Source organism: Ascaphus truei, chromosome 9 (assembly GCF_040206685.1).
Source record: "Ascaphus truei isolate aAscTru1 chromosome 9, aAscTru1.hap1, whole genome shotgun sequence".
NCBI classification, from domain to species: Eukaryota; Metazoa; Chordata; class Amphibia; order Anura; family Ascaphidae; genus Ascaphus; species Ascaphus truei.
The window spans coordinates 62,318,049-62,333,784 of record NC_134491.1 but is presented as its reverse complement, the minus strand read 5'-3'; the positions used below and the strand labels follow the sequence as shown (position 1 = coordinate 62,333,784).

The following is a 15,736-nucleotide window of genomic DNA, read 5'->3' as shown; positions in this document are numbered from 1 at the left end:
GTGTGGAGTTTGTAAATAAATTCTGGAATTTGTTCTGTATTTATACTACATTGTACCCAATCCACAAGGGATTAATTAGACCCAAGCCCCAAAAAGTACTTAATTGCCTTCTAATCAGTTCATTCTGTTAATTCTTTTTTTAACTCCTTGGAGCCTATTCTAGTAGGTTTGAAAACGCACGCACCAAGCTTTTTTGTCACTTCCCATACAATTTGGCAGATTTGCTATTAAAAAAGCTTTGATGACCTGCCAAACAGATTACATCAGCTTCACCCAAAGCCGGACGCCTGATGGGGCTCCCCAAGAGCTGCACCCCTCTGCACAGGACCAGCGTGCTAAGGGTTAACATTTGCTTGTAAATTGTGGGTATGTGACAGTGATATTATAGGCGCAATTGCCCCAAAAGTGAATATTAAAAATAAATATAAAAATTGAAATATAAACTCAAAGTGATAAAGTGTACTTTGTGGAACATCAACCCCACCCACTGGAATGTTAGTGAGCCAAGAGTACACTAAGAACTTTGTATTCACAGCTGCATTTAATCTGAACCCCTTCAGTGTACATCGGCGTTGCCCCAAAGGTGGACAGCATTTCGCGCAACCAAAGGGTGTGAGCCATTTGCTGATGTTTAGTGTTGTTAAAGCTTCTCAATTTTAATCTGAAACTCACCAGCCCTTTTATCCCCTTTATCCAATTTTCCAACTCTATATGCCTATGAAATATCTGTGAATTGACAGAAATAACCTCTGTTATTTTAATGCAACCATGCATTGTTATAACTCTGTGCCCAGGACATACTTGAAAACAAGAGGTAACTTGTAATGTATTACTTCCTGGTAAAACATTTTTATAAATAAATAAATAAAAGCGCGTACGGGGAGTGCATGTTCCTGAGAGTACTCGCTCCTGATCAAACACATCGAGCGGGAGCTTCAAAAGGCAAAATAGCGCTATTTTGATAAGATAACGCTATTCTAATAGCCTCAAGAATCTCATCAAGGCTTTGAAATAGCAAGCTTCTCACAGATCTCATCTCGTCACCCCAGGGGTGGCAAGAAGGGATTTGAGAGTGGGGGCCTTATTCAGAAAGCCTCGATAAGGCCCTTATCGAGCACTTATCGCCCAAAATGGGCACTTGTATTCAGATAGCCTCGATAAGTGCTCGATAACGGCCTGTATCGACGCAAAATTTTATCTCCATCCGAAATTCACCGACTGAGCAGCGATCAGCTGCTTATCGACCATTTTCGGAGCGTTGATAAACTCCTGCTATTCAGAGACCCGCGGGTCGGGTGTCGCAGCCAATCGCAGCCCATCGCAGCCCTAAAAAACGATTTTCTCCCCAAATCCAATTCCCCAAAAAATTGTTGGACAATTGGTGGGGAGATGGCCTCGATGAGCTGCGATGGGTCGGGACTTAGAAAAAATCAGGCCCCTTTCCTGCCTCGGATTGATGCCGGGGGTCTCCGGAGCTGATAGCCATTAATAGCAGTTCCGGACCCCCCCGGCATGCATCCGAGGCAGGAAACATGCATGTACAGCAACTTCATTACCTTAGCGGCTAACCGCTAAGGCAATGAAGGGGTTAAACACCCGTGCCAGGCTTACTGTAAGAAACATACAGTGCAATGCAATAATTGGTTCCCACGATCTGATTGGCTGAAATACCTTGTGACACAGCGGCCATCTTGGATTTACCGACGTCATGTTAAAGGTAAATGAAGCACAGCCATTCTGATTGGCTGGCATCATTCCCTGTAAGAGACATCACGGCAAAAAAAAAATTTTTACGTCTGCACATGGTTTTAACAGCCAATCAGGTGGCTGTTAACCATTGTGAGGGTAAATGTGACGTCACAAGCCATATTTTAGGCCGTGACGCCTCATTTGAGCCCAAGAAGCTGATGAGACAGCATCGGCTGGGATTTAACATGGGGTTTTATGGATTGACAGATGAAGAAAGAAGATAACCAGAAGAAATGGTTACAGATGAAGATAGAAGACGGTGAGTAAAGAAAGAAAAAAGAAGTTTGGGGTACCTGAGCCGGATCCTGATGGCGGATGGCATCGGATGCTGTTGGAGGCCTTCAAGGTACGTGAGCTTCCTGTTACCCCGGGAGTCGGAGGGCCACCGCTTCTAATGGTAAGTAAGATATTCAATGTTTGTAAATTTCTCTTTTTACAGGTGTATTCTTTGGATGTTTTTTTTTATTTTTGGGGGGAGGCACATTGACTGATAATATATTAATCGGTACCTCTTTAGGGTACAGATTAATACATTATTATGCCAATATTTGGGGGGCATTTCTCGCTTGTTAATGCATTTATTGATGTGGATGTGATTGTTTGTTTATGGTTAATGTAAGAAAAGGTTTGCGATTGGTGTTCGCTTGTACTTAATGTTATATTATGTTAGCTAATGTGTTTTATGGATACTTCAGAGATAGTTTTAATGTATTTATTTGTCTTTTAATGGTTACATTAATTAATGTAGGATTAATTCATTATTTACATTGGTTAGTGTTACTATTCATTTTGAGTTGCTTTAGGAATTAATTGGTTTGATTTGGTAATGGTTTAATTAATTAATTGTTGATGTTGTAATTGCTTCTATTGATTGGATTTGCTGGCTACTGATTTTATTTAGTGAAGTGTGTTTTTTGGGAGTATAGTTAGGTTTTATTACTGTGTGTCTTGTGTATTACTGTATTTTTATTAGGGTGCCCATTGAGTGCTATAGAGGCTTATCATGCCCATATTATTATTATTATAATATGGGTATGATGTACCACTATACTACTCATTTGGTATAGGGTGGGTATAGTCAGTCTGGGGTGGGTGCTTAGGCCTCCCGGGTCAGGGTGGGTTAACCCCTTAATATGAAGAAAAAAATGTGAACAAGCGCTAAAGTCTAAATACCAATGTGTGAAATATAACAAATATCTTAAAATAAAGGAATGCTGCCTTGTAATACTGCCAGTACTAACAGAAATACGTGAAAAAGAAAAAGAAACCTGGCACCAAATAATCAATGGAAAGTCCTGTATTCCTCATGGGATCCGCACACTTGCTTGACAGGCCATGTAATGAAAAAAACCACAAACAAACACAGATCATAGTGCAACACTGTAGGGTTAAACAGTTCTACACTATAAATCACATATAACAGTGAGAATCCTAGCGACAGTTTAAAATGCTATTTATTAAAATGGTATTGACAAATACAAAGAACCGCAGGTCATCCTGGATAGAAGGTGGTATTTGGTCCATGGTGGGTGCATTTTTCACCTGTATTGTTCTGCATAATTTTCTCTGTTCTTTTTGCCAGCACTCCCCCGTATTTCTTTCCCATATAATATGGGCATGATTAGCCACTATGGCAGTCAATGGGCAACCTTAAAAATAACTGCAACAAAAAGACACAACAATTTAAAAAACCAAGCACCTAAACAACACAATTAAAAAAAAAAAACATGCACCTAAAAGACACAACAATTAAATAAACCAAGAACCTAAAATAAACAACAATTAAATAAATGAAGCACCTAGAATGGCGAAATGGTCATAGATAAAAACATCGGAAGTCAATGGGCAACATAAAAAAAACATATATAGAAATAAAGTGTTGTATTTGCGCTCTAGCGCCGGATCCGTTTATCATATGAAGTTAGAGTCATCAGCATATAATGAACAGCAGTGGTTAGGGGGTAGAGTAATCTTGCAACAGAAATACAGTGGTATGGATACCTTTGAAAGGGTCTATATTCCCTGAAGGAACTGCGCAAGGGGATAAAGACCCACTACTCAGAACCTTATTGGGTTGGACCCCGGAACTCACTCGCTCCAGAGCTGGTCTCATCCAAGGAAACTTCTTAGCTGGGTTTTTCTCCACGTCTCGCCTCTCACTGTGTCGCCGCCAACAGTAATCACCCAATGTTTCACCACATGTGGCTTCTTCCCTGACACAGTGAGAGGCGAGACATGGAGAGAGACCCAGCTGAGAAGTTCCCTTGGATGAGATCAGCTCCGGAGCGAATGAGCGTAGTTGGCGAAATCTAGCAAGACTTGGAGCAGAACACGTGAAGCGGAATTGTGCGGTGGTCAGACGCCGGTATGCGGAGCAGAACGGTGTGGAAAGGACTCTTAATAAGGTCTATACTATTGGACCAGCGGGTCAGGGCACAAACTGAATGTGAGAGACTCAGTTTGGTTAAAATCTCTCCAACTGTCCGTTTTTACACTTACAGAGTGTGAGTATTTTATTCTTTTGTTTTTTATGAGTTTTTTAATGAAACTGTGTTGAACTATATATGTTCCCTCTCTTTCCTCATGATATGGTATTCATCTGAGATCAAAATTCAAGCAAGAAAGAAAACAACTGACATCTGTATTCGAGTTAACTTCAGAGTTACAGATCCCAATTGTGTGGATACAGGCTTATATTTACCATCTAAGGGTGTGTGTATCTCTCACCATTTGCTTGTGACGCTTGATTAGACATACTACCCTATGTTTTTTCTCCTCCTCCTCCTCCCTTGTTCTTTAATTTGCACCTAGGTTATTCTTTTATATATATATATGTATATATATTTATATATGTAGCCCTGAGGTTCTGGTGACACTTTCTTACCTCTGCGCGCCAGGGAGGGCTGTGTGGGTGGCCGAGGGGGTAGACGCAGGGCGCGGCCATGTCGGTTATTTCACGCATGCGCAGGGACCTGAGAGCTTTGGCGACCATTTGCAGGAAGCTAGGGTATGCGCAGGGAAAAGCGCGCAAAGTGGGACCAATGAGGAGGAGGCTCTCAGATGGGACTACGATTACCATGAGCCTCTGGGCGGTCACCAGTCTCTGGAGAGCCAATAGGGTGCAGAGCTTCTGGCTGAGAGGATAGGGAAGTGGCAGTTGGTGACAGTTGGTGCTGGGAGAGCAAGGGGAGAGGAGGGGCAGCGGTCAGTGACCCACTGCTTAGGCCAGTATCCCCCCCAGGGAACCCCGCTGTGTTAATCCGCTGGGTCATTAGTCTGCTGCGGATCACATCATGAGGTATTGTGGCATTTTGCAGATTTTATCCTGAGATGAGGTCAAATCTTGGTGGCTGCATCTGTATCTCCGGGTGCTGGAACCTCGTACATGCTGGGGTATTGAGAAAGATAAGGAAAAGGACTCCAGGAACTTTCTTAACTTTTATTAACAGTCCGAGCAGCAACAGGACTGGTTTTCAGGTTACAAAGATCTCTTCTTGTTACATGCTGACACATACACTCAGGTTTCCTCATCCATGAGTCTTGTGGGCATTGTAGCTCTTTTTGAAGCCGTTGCCCGGCAACTGACACAGAAGTAGAACCTTTCCCAGCAATTTCTCAGCCATTCTTCCAGGTCTCCTCAATGAGCCCCTGTCACAGGATCCTGATTTAGTGCAGAGTGTCTAGGGCCCCTATACTGGGAGACTTGCCCTAACTAGAAAACAAGAAATATTGTGTAGCAGGGTAGTCTGCCGTACCTCTGGGGGGAGATGGGGAAGCTCCTCTGACTACAATGTGGAGGTGCGGCGGCCTGGTTGGTATGCCCAAAAGACTAGAGAGAGAGGATATCCCCTGGAGGAACAGGATATCCTCTGGAGACCGCATGTCAGAACTGTCGGAGACCGCGGAGGAGAAGGTTGGGTCCAGGGAGTCTGTCAGGCTGCCCGGGACTAGGGCAGAAGACCTTGTAGGCCCGAGTTAGGCCCTGAGCCACCCTAGCTGAGTACTGTAGGGACGACCTTATCTCAAAGAGATTCCTGGTAGCTGATTGCTAGCGGATCGACCGAGCAGGACGAACAGCACAAGAGGATTCCCCAGGCTGAAGAGTACTAACGTGCGACTGCCGAAAGTAAGGGGCGAGGGGAATATTGTTGGGAGACCCCACTACGTGCGATCACGGATTCGGCTCTTGTTATCCAAGTAGGATTGCCTTGCTGGATAGGGTACGACCGGAACCCTTTGGGGGTATTGCGCTTGCCCCCCCTGGATCCTCGCATTAATTTAATCAAATATGATGGTCCGCGGCCCGGGATTGGATGGGAGGCGGGGCTTTAACGAAAGTAGACAGCAGCAGTCACGCAGGGGTGGGGGCCGCCATGCTCTCCCGCGCTGTAACTCCCCATCCGGCACCCAGACTCTCCCTCTGGCCCTCCCTCCTGCACCCCGGCACCCCTAATCACTCTCACCGTGAGATGGGAGATGCAGAGGGGGGAGAGATGGGAGATGCAGGGGGGGGAGTGAGATGGGAGATGCAGGGGGGGGGAGAGAGATGGGAGATGCAGGGGGGGGAGAGATGGGAGATGCAGGGGGGGGAGAGATGGGAGATGCAGGGGGGGGAGAGATGGGAGATGCAGGGGGGGGGGAGTGAGATGGGAGATGCAGGGGGGGAGAGATGGTTGATGCAGGGGGGGGAGTGAGATGGGAGATGCAGGGGGGGAAGAGAGATGGGAGATGCAGAGGGGGGGGAGAGATGGGAGATGCAGGGGGGGGATAGATGCAAGATGCAGGGGGGAGAGAGATCGGAGATGCAGAGGGGGGGGAGAGTGTGTGTATGAATAATGTGGTGCAACTGCATCCAATGGTGTTTTTTTAATATTTAATATTGCTTTATTAACCTTCAAGCTTTCTCAAATTTGCTTGAAAATGCACCATTTGCCCACTTTTTTTTCAAAATTTTCTCGGGGGGGGGGGGGGAACCCCCCTTATGCTGGTCGGGCTCGTTCGCCACGGTGCACTCACCACCACTTTAACGCCGGGCACTGGCCGTTAAAATTATGCCCCCCCCGAAAAAATTTCTGCGGACGCCCATGCTTATGCAGGAATATTTGGAGAGACCTTGTTGGTAGAGAGTACTGTTTATTACTATTGTGTGTTGTGGTTATTTGCTGTGTACATATATATGTTCCCGTGAGGAGTCATCCCGTCTACGCCGGGATCCCCATGGGTGGAGGCGCTGCACTGAGCACCCCCAAGCTCCCTATGAGTGGAGGCCACCCCATCTGTGAGGCTGCAGTTACCTGCAGGCACCATAACACCCCGTGTATGAAAATCTCCCTGGGGGGGTGGGGTGGGGGGGGGGGTGTTACTGTTGCTTAGCCATATAGAGATCCCCCCAACGTGGGTCCACTTAAGACCCAAGGAAGATAATCCAGGTACCAAATATTTAAACCTCTCCCATACTCCACTTGGGCAGGAAAAGAGACTTAACTACTAAGTCTTAACTACTAAGTCATCCCCGAAAGGGTTGACCTTTCTAGAATGTTCTGGAAAGCTGAACTAGCCCAAGTGTGCGCAAACTTTTCAGTCTGCGCCCCCCTGCTAGCTCTCCACTCCTGCTTGCACCCCCACACCCCCCTCTTACCTTTGCTCCGGCGTCAAATGATGCCGCTGGGTCATGTGATGTCACGTTGCCATGGCGATGCGTCGCCCGAAGCCAAAGTAAGGGAATTTACAGAGGCCTCACAAGGTCCCCCAGCCCCCCCCAGTTTGCGCACCCCTGTACTAGCCAATAACCATCTAGATCATTTGAAACATCAAATAAGTTACATGGAATTAGTTACTTGGAATTGGTTACTTAACTAGTGCCTGTAAGAGTATGTAATGCCTAACCTTACAAGGGTGTTACACAGACAACAAAACACAGACACTAATAATACGTAATGTATTCAATCTTTTCAGAAGAAGGACTGGATACTGTTTGGACTTTTTATTTTATTTAATTCAATATAGTGTACATACAACAATTCTTATTAATATTATATTACTGTAATCTCCAAAGCAATTGCCTTATATACATTTACAACACAGAGTCAAAAAAGAAACCGAACATGGTAATGTGAACCATTTAACAAATTCCATTCACATAAAAAATATGTCAGACTAAATAATAGTATTCTGCTTCTTTATTAAAGTTAGAACATATTGAAGTGAAAATTCCAGGCAGGCTAAACCAAAACAATAATGTTCACTATTAAATACATAGATATCTTCACTTTACAATTTGCACTGTATACTTACATTCTCTTACCATATTAGGCGCACATACCCTTCTATAACATTCTCAGACCAAAGTCCGCACTTACTAAGAATGATATTACATTTATGCCACAGCTCGTTAACACACACCACGGGATTGGATTTTTTTCAGGTGGCTTCAGCCGTGAAGATGAGATCGGCCTTCATGCAGGCAGAGGAAAGTAATCCAATGTGGATTGAAGGACAACATTGCTTGCAAAGTGACGATTTAGGCCCCCATTGAGAGGACCTTGGTAGCCAAAGGAGAATCAATGGATTCATGGTTGCAATGTGGAATTTCGCTTTTTTCTTTCTTAATTTGTTTAAATAAAAAAAGTGTACTCATTTTTGTTTTAAATGTCCATATGCCCTATAAGTGACATTTGCATAATAGGGTTATTGGCCTTTAGCAGTGGGGTGGGAGTAATGGGAGTAGTTACTCCGGGAAGGATGCTTAGGCCACCCGAGGGGGGAAGGCGGGTTGGATGGTCAACTTCCTGATAACCGTTAGTGTTAGTAAAGCATTGCATGGCAATGGGGGCTAATATTTACTGCTACCGTATGTATCAAAAGTGATATTGTATCACCTATTCCATGCTGGTTTAGTTTATCTTGCCTTTGGTATGTATACAGTATAATGGCCAGTATATTGGTCATTATATACATAGGAAAGACAGGGCTAACACTAGCTTGGAGCAGGTGATAAAAAAAGGCGCATTAATCCCATTCCGATAAACATTGGGGTATTCTGACTCTTTTTGAGCACGTCTGATAGACAGTGCAATATTTTCTGGCGGTGCAACGTTGATGTATTACCCTATAAAAATAATGCACTTTTCTAGCCGATATTATCTCATTTTAAGGTTACCACAGTTGGAAGTATGCGGCTCTTAGTATATAATGTATGTCCTATTTCCCCCGGCTTTTCTTTCTTTGAAACCTTATTGAGTCTCTTAAACAATAAACAGTTAATGACAAATGCAAGTTATAGAAACTGTAAATATATATATATATATATATATATATATATATATATATATATATATATATATACAAATGTAAATACAACCGTATGCTCATCTGCATGTCTTAGGCAGGTCTGCAACCCCGCCTTTCACCATTATCACCTTTTTGTCACTTTTTTTACTCACCATAACTTAACTCAGTTTATATATATATTATTTATTTATTGTATAAAATGTTTTACCAGGAAGTAATACATTGAGAGTTACCGCTCGTTTTCAAGTATGTCCTGGGCACAGAGTAAAACAAATAATACATGGTTACAAGTACAGTTACATAAATGAACAGGGTATACATTATATACAAGACATTGCATGCACAGTTACAGAAAATATATATTATGGGCGTATGAAACAGTTACAGACCAGATTAAAATGTGAGACAGCCTTATATTTGAAAGAACTTAAACTGGTGCTGGATGTGAGAGTCTCTGGTAGGTTGTTCCAGTTTTGGGGTGCAAAGATAATATAATAGTATGTTTAAGAGAACGCTAAGATAATATAAAGATAAGGAACTGAAAATAAAAAGAAAAGAGACCATTTTTGCACCGTTTTAAATTTATTTAATTAGAGATACGAGAAAAATCCTCTTCTTTAAAGAGTGGCGGGTGCATGGAACAGCAGAGTTGCTGTTGGATAATACAGTTAAGGAATTCAAAACAGTTTGGGATACACACATACGGATCCTAAATATAGAAAAGACATTGGGTCATATTTTAGCAGTGCTATGTCCTAAGACACCTCCTACTGCCAGACGATAACGTGGGGATAATATAGAGTTGGCTAACGACTGTGAAGTCTCATTGCACATGTACTAAATAGCAGTTTAGAGTGATCCAAATTGTGGCACAAAACACTATTTGCGAAAGGCACAATAGTCTAATGCAGGGGTTTTCAACTCCTCCAGTCCTTAAGACCTCCCCTCCCGACAGGTCAGGTTTTCAGGATATCCCTGCTTCAGCACAGGTGGCTCAGTCAAAGTCTGAGCCAATGATTGAGCCACCTGTGTTGAAGCTGGGATATCCTTAAAATCTGACCTGTTGGGCGGTCCTGAGAACTGAAGTTGAGAACCTCTGTTCTAATGACTCGACAGACACAGTGGAGGCGTTTGTATGCATAATTTAATTGAATGATTTCAACGTGGGCGATCACACATTACACCTGTCTTATATTAGCAGCCACATTTTTAAATTGGTTTAACAGTTATTCTTAATTCAAGAAAACTTCTTAATTATGTGACAACAGGGACCAGATGCAAATTTAGCTACACTGTAAAAACTCATCATTTGCATTTTTTAAGGAAGCCATGACAGCAATTTCTTCTCTTTTTTTAATACAGGCGCTACCTAGTGACACTTGTTTTCTAGAAACATATACCCCGCAGAAGAAGAGAGAGAATTTATAGAGTTGTATTTAATGTTTTTGGCATGGCTGATGCACTCAATGAGACTTTGAGGCTTATTCTAGTCACTTCGAAATTTGACTTAACGCAACTAAAGTGCGCTTTGCAAGTAAATGTGCATGTTTTACTATTCTGTAAGCCCTTTTTGCATGTCCAAGCCATGCAAAAGGCTTTATTTACAAGCATTTTTATTTCGGATGTGTAAATCTGTGCAGAATGACGAAAATCAACTTTTTTGCATTCTCGCTGTATTCTAATAGCTCCGAAAACAGCAAAAGACTAAGGCCATGTCCATAGCAGGGAAGCCAAGCTGAGCCGTGCGGACGCTCTGCGCAGAGCCCCTGCATCCTCCATGAGGATGTCTTTAGAGGGGGCTCGCGCGAGCGTCCGCAGGCGTGCTGCCGAGTTGGATTTTTCAGCCGACAGGCAAAGCTGTTTTTCAGCGCGCTGTATGCTAAAAACATCCAATCAGCGTGAAGCAGCGTCAACGTCACGGCACTGTGACGTCAGCACCGTGACATTGACGTTGGTGCGTCGCGGGCGATTGGCCCAGCAACATCACTGCCCCGCCTCCCTCTGCCTCCGCCCGCCTCACGATCGCGCCCGCAGGCTCGCCTGCATGTGCATGAAACCGCACAGGCTTCAGCAGGCGAGCCTCAGCGTCAGCGCGGTCCAGCACTGCTCCCATCTCTATGGACGCAGCCTAAGGGGCCTATGCTAAAGCAGTCATAAAAAAAATCGCCAGCAAATTTAAATTGCCATTTTTGGCAGCGTTGCTATCACGGTATGCAGAAAGCCCTGAATACCAGTGATAGCAACATTTCAACAAATGGCGAGTAGCCGGCGACGTGATGATCTGCCCTCTGAAAAGGGCTCACCCGGCGAGTTCTTTCTGCTGCAGAGAGAGAGAGCCACCTCTCCCTGCGCAAATCCCGCCCGAAATAGAAATATTTCAATTTTATTACTAGTGTAAATGAGCAGGGGTCTCCGGGGAAGAACTGCATTGATTTCAGGTCCGGGGACCCCCTGCTTCCCGAGATACAGGCCCCATTATGGGGTCCGGTATCTCCTATGCATTGAATTGTCCCGTCCCGGTCACGTGACGCAGGACATTTACATGCATAGGCGATACCGCACCCTATAATGGGGCCTGTATCTCGGGAAGCAGGGGGTCCCCGGACCTCAAATCAACAAGGTTCTGCTCCAGAGACCCCCTGCTACAATACACTAGTAATAAAATGTAAATTAAAATATGTAATAACCACAAATACACAACCTACCCCCTGTGCCCCCACATAAAACCATTATTTATTTTTTTATACACAGGATTAAACCACAGACTGGCGGGAGTCCTTGGGTCCGCAGGCCCCACAGAGAACCCCGGGGGGGGGGGTTCCACAGGTGTCTGGGGGCCCTCTAGGCTCCATGGGCCTCCAGGTGGTTCTCGTGGGTGTCCGTTGGCCCCAATGGGGTCCATGGGTGGGCCCCGTGGACATCAAGGGGTCCCTGTGTCATCACCCTGGATGTCTGGGGGCCCTTGCGTGGTTCCCCAGGTGTCTGTGGGCATGCAGGGACCACCCGAGAGTCTGGGGGTCCTCAGGCGGTCCCGTGGGCATCCGGGGGTTCTCGGGAGGTCCCTATGTGTCCCCACTGGCCTGCGGTACCATTCCAGTATTAAAAAAAAAAAAAAAACATGGCCTACATTTCAATAAGTACACCTCCCCCACACCAAACACATACAGTACAGCCCCTACTGCATACAGTACAGTATGTGCAAAATAACTATTATCCAGATATGGATAATAGATTATTTGCCCATTATTAAACACACCAGAGGTAAGAGTAAAATATATGGCAACAGAAAACAAATAGCAAGTATACTGTAAAAATGTAGTAATCTGGAGTTCAGTAGGTTGTGATTTAAAAGCGTTTGCAATGCCTGTACACTTTATAGTTGGAGTATTGATAGCAGTACTTTCTTCTGACCACCGCAGTTAGGAATCTAGTTGGTGCCCTGTGATTTGCCATTATACTGAAGTTGAGGGAGATGCAGGCCGACAGCTGAGTAGACTTCTAAACACGGGAGACGTGAACCCGGAAGTGAGAGACCATCCCCGGCAAGCAGCTGATCCCAGCGCACGGGAGAAGTGGTCGGAAGAAAGTACTGCTATCAATACTCCAACTATGATGTGTACAGGCATTACAGACACTTTTAAATCGCAACCTACTGAACTCCAGATGACTAAATTGAAAGTGTATACTTGCTATTTGTTTTCTGTTGCAATATATTTTACTCTTACCTCTGCTGCACTTTGTGCTTGTTTTCTTTTTCTGTTGTGCTTAACTCTAAACCAGGGTCCACTTTGTGAAATAGCGATGGTGCACCGATATCTACTGTAGGACAACGCTATTTTTGCGACTACGCCTAAACTCTAAATCAGGACTCTTATGTCCCATTCACTTGAATTAGTTGTGAGGTGTTATCCAGTTTTTAGTACTGCTTAGTAAACATGGGCCTTTGTCTCTACCATAAGGAAATGTAGAGAGCTGTCGACGCTGGGAAAACAGTCCAATTCTAGTTGAGATTAAGTAAAATTAAGTTAATTTCGTATTTTTTTCCAACATCCATTGTAGAATGTTAAATGTAACTTAATGTTAAAGTGCACATTTTAATTGGAAATTTGTATATTTTGCTGCAAAACTATGAAACTATTCACAATGTGATCTGGGGACAGATTCCAAAGTTTCTGCTGTTGCCAAGTTAATGAGATCAAAGTTTCTTTAATAATCAGAATCAGCGCAGCATTTTTTCATTATCTCTATGATTACAATGTATATACTATTGAAATATGATTCCACTACTTTCATACAGGTGAAATAGGGTTAAAGCAGCAATCCCGCCAAAGTGTGAAATTCTTTTATTCTTCTTCTAGTACTGGAATCAATGGATTATCTGAAGCTAAACCTCATTATTTTCAGCTATGGGAACCCCCCTGTTCCCGAAACAATGTACTGTATATACTATTGAAATATGATTCCACTACTTTCATACAGGTGAAAAAGTCTTAAAACAGCAATCCCACCAAAGTGTGAAATAGTTTTTTGTTGTTGTAGGACTGGAACAAATGGATCATCTGAAGCTAAACCTCATTCTTTTCAGCTCGGGGACCCCCCTGTTTCTGAGCATATCGTTACCGGTACAGTTACAGGTGTTATTGATGTGGATTTTAATGGCTGCCACAACGAAGAATGTGCCTCCTATTACACAGGATAGGACCCGCAAGATTTGGTACCATTATATGTTACTCCTGGAGAGAGTTTTAAAACCCGTCACTTTACCGGTAAATATCAAGAGAACCAAGGGGAAAATAGAATTGGCCAGCTCCTGAGGCCTCCCTGGTTCCCATCCTGTACAAAAACAAGGGTAAAAGCAAGAAAAATGAGTAGGGGGGATTACTGCTTTACGTACTCTCTTTCATAGATTCCTTGAGTACAGTCATGGGCCTAACTAAACCCACTGACTAAGCCCACTAGATGGCACTAGGCACACACAACATGAAAGCTTCCATGGTGGCATATTGACATATTGAATAGTATCGAATTCTCCTTAGTACTATTTGCTGATACTGTACAAATGATCTTTTTTTTCATATGTATTCCGTGACGTCCAAGGGAGTGGATTCGTTCTCTGTGAACATTTCACCTTCTTTTGCAATTTGGAGTTGGTAGCGATGATGACTATAGGACTCAGAGAAGAGTAAGAGCAAGCAAGCACTATTCTGGCATCATTCATGTCAGGAGTCACATTGGACAGGGTCAGGGTGTAGATCCACATGCAGTTATCCAGCCCAAATAACAGTGCGTACATAACAACCAACAAGATGACGGCTCTAGAAGCCTTGTACTCAACTGACCTCCCTTTTGCTCTGTCCGAGCTCCGTATGTCTTTTATGGTTTTCTCATGTCTGAGCAACACATACACAATATAAGTGCTCGCCAGAGTCATCAGCCCCACGAAAATGAAATCCCTGGAGGCCAAAAATGAACCATTAAGGGTGTAGGAGACATAATTCAAGAAGTCGATATCACAGTACATCAGGTGCAATGTGTATGGGGATGTTGTGAAATTTCCCCTGGCAACTGCTATTGAACTACTGTAGGGATAAATGATGAGGTTGATAAGCCATATGATAAAAATGATGTTTGACACATTCCGAGTCACCCTTTGCTTGAGATAAACCCCCATTCTAGTGGTTGGGGAGATCAGTACACACTGGTGACAGCTAAGCAAACTGGTGACACAAATGCACATGGCCCTACTCACTCTGTAGGTGTATATGACAAATTTGCACTGTGTGTCGTCTAGTACATTCTCTAGTCCTATGGCTTTCAGGGACTGGGGGATACTACGGGAGAGGATAACGAGGAGATTCACTAAAGCGAGGACCATCAGGATGATGTTGGCTGGGAGAAGCTTCTTCTCTATTATCCTCAAACAGGTGAACTGCAACAGAATGAAGACATTTCCTGGTATACCAATCACAACCAAAAGGACGAAACCGATGGCTTCAAAAAGGAGATGAAGGTCCATGCTCCTTCCTTTGAATGGACAGCAGATGCCTGCAATGAGAAACAATGTAATGTAATAAGATGCAGGACTCAAAACATAGGGTTCTTATTGCTTCTTCTTACCCCCATAGGCTTCAATTTGCCTTCCTGAGTTTTGTTCGGATATACTGTAATTACAGTATTTGCTCATCATCTTCCTCTATGGATTTCTGATTCTGCTAACTTGATAAAGTGAATGGAAATGGGCAAAGATAAGAATCATGCTTACTTAAACTCTATCCTAGTAAACCTTTAATTGGTATTATAGGCTAAAGCTGGTATATTCCGGGCATTATTGAAATCCCTGCTCTCTGATTGGTTAAAATTCTGGACATTATCCAACCAGTAATGGCCCAGACTTTTTGGCACCCTGCCAGGTTTTTCAGCGGATCAGCTTTCAGTTCTTATTCATAAAGAGTGAGATCAGCTCTCAGACAGGGTAGGTGATTTGACAGGAGGCACCAACAAGGCACTGACTCCTCCCCCACCCTGCCTGCAGAGAGCTCCGCACAGGAGAGTGAGGGGAAAGGTGTGTGTCTGCAGCGTGTTTTGTGGGTGTAAAGGGGGCAGAAGTGTGTTTTATTGGTGTTTGTTGTGGGTGTAGAGAGGGGCTGCAGTGTGTGTGTCTTCAGTGTGTTTTGTGGGTGGAGGAGGGGTGCAGAGT

General features: G+C 43.9%; 1 protein-coding gene across 1 annotated transcript; it reads right to left on the bottom strand.

Annotated features, from left to right (window-relative positions):
* Positions 1-14,073: 14,073 nt before the first annotated feature.
* Positions 14,074-15,055, bottom strand: LOC142502314 (olfactory receptor class A-like protein 1). The gene has a single exon (XM_075613125.1). The coding sequence runs from the start codon at positions 15,053-15,055 to the stop codon at positions 14,078-14,080; it is 978 nt and encodes a 325-aa protein (XP_075469240.1). The 3' UTR covers positions 14,074-14,077.
* Positions 15,056-15,736: the final 681 nt, after the last annotated feature.